Here is a 9,543-nt window from a genome sequence, read left to right on the forward strand (position 1 = left end):
CAGGCAGAACTGTGGTTAGACCCAAATGTGACTCCTTGATCAAAAGGAGGAACACAGCTGGGACCCAGACTCATAGGAAGCTGGAGCTCCCTTCTGCATCATTTTCAGCCTCATACAGAGAAAATAGTTCAGATCTGGGGGTCCCAGATCAGTTCTCTTCTGTCTGTGGGACTTCGGGAAAGTTTGTTCATCTCAAGCCTCAGTTATTGTTTCCTTTTCTAATAAATGAGATATAATTTCCTATAACATCATACAGAATATCTTTTAACTCATACAATTTAGTGGCTTTTAAAATTATATTCATAAAGTTGTGTAACCATCACCACTGTTTAATTCTACAATATTTCTATCCCTACGAATAGAAACTTTGTATGCATTTGCAACCAATTCCTACTCCCCCAGCCCCACCAATCCCAGCTCCACTAATCTGCTTTCTGTCTCCAAGGATTTGCCTATTCTGGATGGTTCATATTAATGGAATCACACAACATGTTGCCTTTTGTGCCTGATCTCTTTCACTTAATGTTTTGGAGGATTGTCCATATTGTAGCAGGAATTCCTTTTTATGGCTGAATAATATTCCACTGTATGGATATACCACATTTAATTTATCCATTCATCAGATGATGGATATTTGGGTTGTTTCCACACTTTGGCCATTATGAATAATACTGCTATGAACATTCATTCAGTTTTCTTAATTATTTAAGACTGAGGATGTTTCTATTAATTTCACAAGATTGTTGTGAGTCTTAAATGAGATCAGTGCCAGGCACACTAGTTTCTCAGCAAAATATTTATGTTTATCTCCGCTTTAGTTCCCTCAAGATAAGAGACAAGAGACTCATTCAGGTTCAAACAACTTCCAAAGGAAGTCTGGAACCTCCTGTGTAGAGGTGTAGTATGCCTGCCTGGGAGGGTGGAGAGGAGAGAACTGGCAAGGGAATAGAGTTCTTTCTCATGTTTCTGCTTAATGTTTACAAATGACCACCAGCTTCATACTTGGCTTTTTCTTGAGGGGCCTTTGTCCACCTGCCTGGAGCCCAAGCAAGATTTTTCCCATAGAAATGTGCCACAAACCAGCAGCCAGCTTTCCAGGCCAACCCATAAAAGCAAGTTAAACCCCACTCCTTCATCCTGATCAAGTCATTTAGCCTTGCTGAAATGTGGTTTCCTTGAATCCATAAAATGGGAATAATCCTTGTCTTGAAGACTTGGTGTAGAGTTTACGCCCTACATAACACTTTCCACCATCTGGCTTATTGTGCTTGCTTCTCTGTTTACTGTCTCACTCATGCTGTGGAATATAACCTCCATGAGGACAGGAACTTTGTTTTGTTCACTGCTGTTTTCCCAGTGCCAAGAACAGTGACTGACACGTAGTAGATATTAAATAAAATATGTGTTGAATAAAGAGGTTCTTTCATTCATTATTTACCCAAGATAAGTATATTTCATGGGTTGGGGCTGCACTCCACAGGGAGGAACAGAGATGAAGAAACCATTCCCTGCCTCCATGGAGCTCTCTTCAGGTTACAGTAACACATATGGCCAAAGCAAGTAAATTGCAATGAGACTTGTTAAGCAGAATGTGAGCCACCACATTCTAGCATCTTGTCTGATAGACAGCCCCTCCCTGAAGACCTGTTGAATCTGAACTAGAGCAGAAATAGATCCCAAGTGATCCAACCTGTGCCCTTACTAGGGCTTGGCGCCTAGGAGGGAGCAGACATTTCTCTGCTAAAGAGGAGAAAGAGAGGAAGCAGAAAAAGGGAGTTTCCTTCTTCTCTCCTGGGCTCTAAGCCAGTCAGCCACAGGCAAAACTTTGAAAAGGCCTAAATTTGTCCTGCTGTACTTCCCTGATCTTGGTCCCTCCATACCCAGCCCCCACTGCCTTAAGCCCCTAGGCCTCCCTTCCAAGATTCCAAAAGTAAGAAAATAATTCCTTCCCCTTGCTACAATCCAAAGGTTTCTTGCTTGGAATAACCAGCCCTGGTGAAAGCAATCTGATTGAATTCATTCGCATACTGTGGAAACTGCTTCTTGGGACTTCTATTTAAAAGGAAAGGAGGTATCTTGGGCACCTCCGAAGCAGGCCCCAAGCCAATTCCTCTGACTTGTGATTGCCTTTTAGGAAGTTTCTCTTCCTCAGTTTCTCTAAATAGGCTGAGGTGAGGTTGCTGCTGACTTTTTCAACAACACATAGCCACTGTTCATAAGCCCTTGTTTTAAAAGACAATCCTGAACTCACCTTCCTGTCTGGGAGGCATACCCCGGGGAGCAGGCAGCCTTCTACTTTCTAACAAGCCAGACAAAATTGGGAGTAAATCCTCTGGTTGACAGACTGGAGCTTCCCGGCTGAGCCCCTGGGGAGATTCTCCGGTAGCGCTGGGTGCCCCTTCCCCACAGGCCTGGTGGGCGAGCTCCTCCGGCCCAGTTCTAAGCGAGGAGGTGGCTCCCGCCAGGCGGGGAAGAGGGCTCTGACCTCCACCTCCTTGAGGCCATCTGTCTATCCGTCTCTGGGAATGCCAGCCTCCTATTCTTTCTCCTTTGAAGCCTCTGGTTCGCCTCTTCCCTCTCCTCCCGAGCTACTTCTCTGAGCTTCGGGCTCAGTCCCTCCGTCTCTGGCTCCTACGTCTGTCTCCGCTCCAGGCTTTCCTCTCGCCTTCTCCGCCCCTCCCCCGCGCTGTCATTCACCCCGCTCCTCTCCGCTCACAGCCAATGGAGAGACCCGGCCGAAACTGAGAGGCTAGCTCGCACCGGGCTTTTTCGCCCGGTGATTGATGTCCCAGAGTCAACAGCGACCGAGCAGCCGGAGAGGGGAAGGAGCAGCCGGAGAGGGGAAGAATACCGCGCCCCCTCTCTCCTTCCCCTCCGCGCCCCCCCCCCCCACTTTAGCCCTTCTGCGCACTTCGCCTCCAAGTCTCCACGCAGCCAGGAGCCGCTGCCGCCTCCGCGCCGCCGCGCTCTGTCCCCGAGCCAAGCACAGAGAGTGCCACCTCCCAGGCCCCCCCCCCCCGTGGGGCCGGGGTCGGGGGCCAGCATGGAGCACCTGGGTCCGCACCATCTCCACCCGGGCCACGCGGAGCCCATCAGCTTTGGCATCGACCAGATCCTCAACAGCCCAGACCAGGGCGGCTGCATGGGGCCCTCCTCGCGCCTCCAGGACGGAGAATACGGCCTTGGCTGTTTAGTTGGAGGCGCCTACCCTTACGGCGGCGGGGGCCCCGCAGCCGGGCCGGGGGCCGGGGGCGCGGGGGCCTATGGCGCTGGAGGCCCGAGTGGCCCGGGTGGCCCGGCGGGCGGCGGCGGCGGCGCGTGCAGCATGGGCCCGCTGGCCGGCTCCTACAACGTGAACATGGCCTTGGCGGGCGGCCCCGGTCCCGGTGGCGGCGGCGGCGGGGGTGGCGGCGGCGGCGGCGGGGGCGCGCTGAGTGCTGCGGGAGTGATCCGAGTGCCTGCGCACAGGCCGCTAGCTGGAACGGTGGCCCACCCTCAACCTCTGGCTACCGGTTTGCCCACCGTGTCCTCCGTGCCTGCCGTCCCGGGCGTCAACAACCTCACCGGCCTCACCTTCCCCTGGATGGAGAGTAACCGCAGATACACAAAGGACAGGTTCACAGGTGAGTCCGGCCCGCGCGCGCCCCGCCTGGCCGCGGCCCCGGCTCTCCTCTACCCCTCCTCCGCCCCGGGGCTCCCTGCAGCCCCCTCAGCGCCCGGCCGCCCGGCTCTTCTGGGTGCTTCCCCCAAGTTCAGCCGCCCGCCGCCTCTCTCGCGGAATCGACTCGCTGGAAGAGTTCTCCCAGCCTGGGCCCCTCTCCGTCTCTCCCACAGGACCCCCTGCTCTGAGAAGTTCTGCCTGATCCCCTCTTGGAGTCCCTGGGCCGGTCAGGCGAAGGGAAGGGGTTGTAGCTTCGGGACTACCTTCTGCCGGCATTTGGGGCTCAGGGATCTTGGAGAAAGGGGCGCGAGGTGAACAAGCTGTTTCTTCCGTCCTGGCAGACGTTGTCTGGCCGAGGCGGCGAATCCCAGAATCAGACTCAAGGGAAACAGGTTCCCCACCTTCCTTCCCCTACACACACACACACACACACACACACACACACACACGCACATACACTGCTCTCCGAGGTCCAGTGCCCGTCGCGCTACCCTACCCGATAGAGGCCCTGAGCCGGAGTTAAGACGCAGAGCTGGCCGGCCTTTCTTCCCGGACTGCGGGCCCCGTCCGGGTCAGTGGCAGCGACTAGGCTGAGCCGCCCGCTCCGTTTTCGTTCTGTCCCGGCTCGGCGTCCTCCGCTCTGGGCCCAGCCTCGTTTCCTCTGGCGTGAATAACGCACCGGCCAGGCCCGTGATCGATCGGCAGCCGAAAGAACCCCTGGGACGATAACGCACTCGGCGGTGGCCGTCTGCCCTCCTCTCCGCTGCCTGCTCTGCGCCTTGCTTCTGCCTGCCTCGGCTCCCTCCGCTCCTGCTTCCGCTCACGGCACTCAGCTTTTGCTCCTGCGCGGGTCCTTTTCCACGCCGCCTCACTTCCCGCCGCCCCTAGTGTTCCCTGGATGTGAGACTGCGATCTTCCCGCCAGGCCAGGCCAGGCCCCCAAGTCCGCTGGGAAACAGCCCTGAATTGAGCCTGGGTTCCCGGCGGGGCCTTAGAGAGGAAGCAGGAGGCACAGGCGGCTGCCTAGATCGACCACGACGTGGGATTCCCGTGGGGCTCGGGCTCCAGGGCCCAACGGTAGAAGGGGAATAGGCAGTTAAGAGCTAGACCCTGGGCTAGGGTCGTGTTCCAGCCTTGAAACCTTGGCCCAGATTCTGGGTCAGTGGCAAAGAGGGGTGGAGGAAAGCAGAAGATCCATTCCACTGTGGGCCTCAAGAAGGGCCCCTGTGACCCAGCCCAAGTCCTCTCATTCCTGGGGAGGCAGAGCCTAGTGCCCCGTCCTACTCCCCCAGCCGGGCCAAGCTAATCTTAAAGGGCCCTGATGGAACACCACCACCACTGCCAGCCTGGAACCACTGGGAACCCACTGGTGGAAAGGTGCTCCACATAGCCCACTGAGGGGAGCCACAGCCTGCTCTAACCTTGCTTCAGCCCTAAAGAAGGCTCAGAAGGAGCTTATGGCTGTCACCTTATGCATCTGTCTCTGTGCCTGTGCTTGCCTGTGTGTCAGCTTGTCTGGGTCTGTAGAGCTCTAATTTGTCCCCTGTTGTATGTGATGTGTCTGTATGTTGGTGTGTAATGGAGGCCTCAGGTCAGGATCCAGGATTCCTGGCCTTGACCAAGGATGGTCTCTTACTGTTGAGCAGCTTCTCTGAGGCTGGAGGCCTGGGGCTATGAGGGGAATGCAACCTTTAGCTCGCCTTGGACATGCCCCTCAAAAAGACTGCATCTGTCTGATGGGCATATGGGAGCCCACAGCTAGGGAGGCCTCTGTGGTGGCAGAGCCCATGGCATCGGCCTGGCGGGCCGCTGGGTGGGGGGCCATTTCAGGCTTGGAGCTGAGGGCTGACAGGAGGACCACAGCCCCGCTTTTGGGGTCTAGCCGCTGGGCTTGCTGACTCGCGGGGTGTCGGGCCTGGGACGCCTCCTGACGCTCTGCCGCTTGCCTCTGCCGTCTGTCTGTCTCTCCCGCTCCAGTGGCCCTCTCACCCTTCACTGTAACACGCCGTATAGGTCACCCCTATCAGAATCGGACGCCCCCCAAGAAGAAGAAGCCGCGCACGTCCTTCACGCGCCTGCAGATCTGCGAGCTGGAGAAGCGCTTCCACCGCCAGAAGTACCTGGCCTCGGCCGAGCGCGCCGCCCTGGCCAAGGCGCTCAAAATGACCGACGCGCAAGTCAAAACCTGGTTCCAGAACCGGCGGACAAAGTGGAGGTGAGCTGGCGGGTTTGGGCGGTACAGTCTCTGGTTCCAGGCCTCTCCTGGGGAGTTCACACTCCTTCGATCCCTGCCTTCCGATGGTTCTGGTTCGGAGGAGCGGACCGCTCTGCTAGGCTCGAGGGGAGTGGGAAGCAACGGTGGCCGATCACCGGATGGGGCCGGAGAGCCCCTGCTGTTTTGCTTTCCGGCTTTCTGGCCTGCACACTAAGTGCGGTTGTAGACGCGGCTGGTCTCTGCCGCTGCTTGGGGTATAAGTCTGGATTTAAGCAGTCTACGCCGTCTGGGCTTCCGAGATCAGCGAGTCCTGAGGGACTTTTTGTTTGCGCAGACTTACGGGTACAGAGATGCCTCTTCTATCCTGGAAACCAGAGGCAGAATAGCACGCTCCAGGTTTCTGCGCCCCAGCCGGGGCTCCTGCTGGAGCGCCTGGGGCCCCAGGCCGCGAGCCCGGTCCCTGCTGTCTCCCTCCTCCCTAGACGCCTGGCCTGGGCGCAGCGGGTCCCCTACCCGGGAAGGGGAAAATCAATCTGCGCCGCCTGCGGCGGGGTTTCCCAGGGTCCCACTGAAAGGGGGATCAATCAGGAACAGATGGGTATGTGTGTGTAAGAGAGAAACATTTTCTCTTATCCCGTCACACACCCACAGCTACACTCGTTTTCCCCACAAGCAGGCGCTTTCTTCGGTTGAACCCTTTTTGCACCCCTGCATCCTCCCGCACATTTGGCCCGCCTGCTGGGTTCCACACACGCCGGGAGTTTCTTGCTAGCTCAGGTCTCAGGCGGGAGAGCAAGAGAGTCTGGGCGAAGTCCCCGGCGCCGGGCAGGGAGGGCCTGGGCCCGGAGGAAGGAATTGGAGTTTCCTCTTTTTCTGAATGAAGGCGAGGAATCTGCCTGAGATTCCGCCACCGTGGCCACAAAGGAAGCCACTGCCCCGCGAGTCTGTGCCCCCTCTCCCCACATTCCTGCTGCTGGGGAAGGGGTGGGGGACGCAGCTCAGACCTCTGGAAAGCTAGGGAGGGAGCAAGGACTAGAGGGGGGAGGAGGCAACGCACTCGGGTTCCCAAGGCTGATGCGAGGCTATGGCCTAGGGGAGGGAGTCAGGCAAGCCCTTGGGGTGGGCGCACAGAGAAAAATAGTATAGCAGGCTTAGAGAAACTGATACACAAGGTGGGGGCAAAGATAAACAACCCACCCAGGGAGAAAATAAAACAGAGAGAGAGTGGACTTCCCTGCTGGCGAAGAAGTCTTATGTATGTATAATGAAAAGCAATAGATGACGGAAACCTTCATTTTCGTTTCAAACAAATTCCCTTAAATTCTGAGAGAAGGAAAGGGGTGGGGCGAGAGAAAAACCAAAGGAAAAGACATAAAGCCTAAATGAAGAGAAATAGTTTGAAATTCAGGGAAGAACGGGCAGAGGAGAGACAGAGCTAAAAGGCAAGAAAGGGCGGCGAGAAGAAGGTCGGCGTCCGCTGCTGGGAGAGGCCCTCTCACTGGCTTCGCTCGCCTTCATCGATCGCCTACAAATTGCTTCTGGAGGCCCCGGGGACTCCCATTAGGTCTGTCCACCTTAGAGACAGACGCTTGATCTCAGTTGACTGGGTGGAGGGGAGGCATTAAATGGAATAAGTGAGTCATCGCCTCCCTGGACCGCCTCGGAGGAAGCCAGTCGGTCCGGCGGGAATCCCTGCCGGCCCAGGGCTTGGTGCAGGAGGTCGGAAGCCTGGGAGAGGTTCTCAGAAAGGGGGTGAAGAGGTCCATCATGGCAGCTCACATCCACCGGTCCCTGCTTCTGCCCTGGACTGATGGGGAGGGTGAGACCGCTCAGACTTGGGAAGGCTCCTGGTCTTCCTCGAGTATGGGGAGAGGCAAAATGCCATCCTAGCCCTGCTTGTGCCTTCCAAGGCCAGTGAGGGTGTGGGCCCTGCCTGGAGCCAGAGAGCCCCAACTGCTTGGGCCTAGCGGATCTCCCTACAGTTCCCCCAGAGTACACCCTATCTACTTTTGTGGTTTCCAGTCTCTGTCGGAGTCAGAACCCTCAAGATAGGGGAGTGTTTCCAAGGGCCCCCAGTTGGAATTCGGGACCTCGAAGGGGAGCTGCGCTCTCCCAGGCGGTCTCCCGGGAGCGCACCCGAAGCGTGGGTAACGGTTTGTCCCCGGTGCAGGCGGCAGACTGCGGAGGAGCGTGAGGCCGAGAGGCAGCAGGCAAACCGCATCCTCCTGCAGCTGCAGCAGGAGGCCTTCCAGAAGAGCCTGGCTCAGCCACTGCCCGCGGACCCGCTGTGCGTGCACAACTCCTCGCTCTTCGCCCTGCAGAACCTGCAGCCGTGGTCGGACGACTCGACCAAGATCACCAGCGTCACGTCCGTGGCGTCGGCCTGCGAGTGAGCCTGTCTGCTACTCTCTGAGAGACCCGAGACCCGGGCCCAGCCAAGGGGTCTCGAGGCCCCGAGAGCCAGGACTCTCGTCCGCTCTCCGCCGCAGACTGCACGCCTCCGGGGATCGCGGCGCCCCTACGCACCCGCCCGCGCGCTCGCGCCGACGCCGTTCTCTTTTGGGTGGAAAAGAAGAGAGCGCGCAGGAAAGGGACGCGCCGCCGTCTCCCAGATGCCTACGCGGTCCCGCGCCTGCTGGAACTGTTCAGAGTCCTCCGTTAGCGTCTATTTTATTTTATTCTGATTTTTAACGTGGGACTGAGAGGCAGAAGAGGTGGTGGAAGAAGAGCTGGTGGGGCCCCTAGAGGACAGCATGAGCTGTCCTTTGAACTTACCCTGGGGAGACCGCCCTCTCTGTTCTCCACTCCCCGTAGTAGCCCGCCCACACGGACGTGATTTCACTGTCCCTCCTGGTGCCTCCCCACAGTCGCGCACAGGGGCCCTATGGCAGAGTGTCTTGCACACTCAGGGTCATAGCCTTCACTCCCTTGGCCCTTACGATCAGGGGTGGCTCAGATTCATTCTGAACAGTATGGCACTTCTCACAATTACAAGGCCACAGTCACACTGTGACACACCATCACACACACAACAGCCACAACAGCGTCACTTGGCCTACCAGACCCCTATCACACACCCTAGCTGCACCCAGGTACGCACAGGCAGGTTTCCACACAAAAAGCCTATTTCTCCAGATCCTGTTCGTAGGGGGGGTTTAAGTTATGCACTTATAAGGTGTTATCTGTGTAACCTTTTTATAAAGTGCTTGTGTAATTTATGTGAAAAAAATAATAAAACCCTCTGAATCCGAAATCAAGGCTGCTTGCTCCTTGCTGAGCCCAGCACCTTGCAGCTACTTGGGTCTGGTGTGAGCTGGTGCAGCCAGGGCAGCCCCTCATACTTAAGTTTGAAGGACATCTTGGGGTCAGGACCTGTCAGGTTCTGGAGAGAGGAAAGGAGGAGGAGGAGAAATGAAGAGAAGGCAGCAGTGAGAAAAGTTGGGAGAGCCAGTGTCTCCCGGAACAGTGAGTGCTCAAGATTTGTCTTTGGGAGTGAGAGTTATGTGTGTGCACTGTGTGTGTGTGATGGTGTGGGCAATCAGGCTGTTATACTGGCAATGAATGTTTGTGTAACAAGTGTTCAAGTGCGTAATTTTGCATCCAGGTGTGTGTGCTTATTTTGCTTCAGTTGTGAATCGAAACTACCATTATATATACAGACTTGTATT

At 56.6% G+C, this 9,543-nt stretch overlaps 1 protein-coding gene across 2 annotated transcripts; it reads left to right on the forward strand.

Moving 5' to 3' along the window:
• Positions 1-2,788: 2,788 nt before the first annotated feature.
• TLX1 (T cell leukemia homeobox 1) lies at positions 2,789-9,128 on the forward strand. 2 transcript variants are annotated; one of them, XM_069568017.1, is made up of 3 exons: positions 2,789-3,623; positions 5,674-5,875; positions 8,046-9,128. In XM_069568017.1, exons 1-3 carry the CDS (start codon positions 3,044-3,046, stop codon positions 8,266-8,268), a joined length of 1,005 nt encoding a protein of 334 aa, XP_069424118.1. In that variant the 5' UTR covers positions 2,789-3,043; the 3' UTR covers positions 8,269-9,128. The 2 variants fall into 2 exon arrangements, with proteins under 2 accessions (XP_069424118.1, XP_069424117.1); XM_069568016.1 differs by having other exon boundaries at positions 2,835-3,623; positions 5,638-5,875.
• The last annotated feature ends 415 nt before the right edge of the window (positions 9,129-9,543 follow it).

This window comes from Ovis canadensis, chromosome 22 (genome assembly GCF_042477335.2).
Source record: "Ovis canadensis isolate MfBH-ARS-UI-01 breed Bighorn chromosome 22, ARS-UI_OviCan_v2, whole genome shotgun sequence".
Lineage (NCBI taxonomy): Eukaryota > Metazoa > Chordata > Mammalia > Artiodactyla > Bovidae > Ovis > Ovis canadensis.

Bases quoted from the DNA above. Each gene is read 5' to 3' on its own strand.
- TLX1 (XM_069568016.1), top strand. From the start codon at position 3,044: ATGGAGCACCTGGGTCCGCACCATCTCCACCCGGGCCACGCGGAGCCC. The intron at 3,624-5,637 runs GTGAGTCCGGCC...CTCCCGCTCCAG, and splicing joins CACAAAGGACAGGTTCACAG to TGGCCCTCTCACCCTTCACT. The intron at 5,876-8,045 runs GTGAGCTGGCGG...TCCCCGGTGCAG, and splicing joins AACCGGCGGACAAAGTGGAG to GCGGCAGACTGCGGAGGAGC.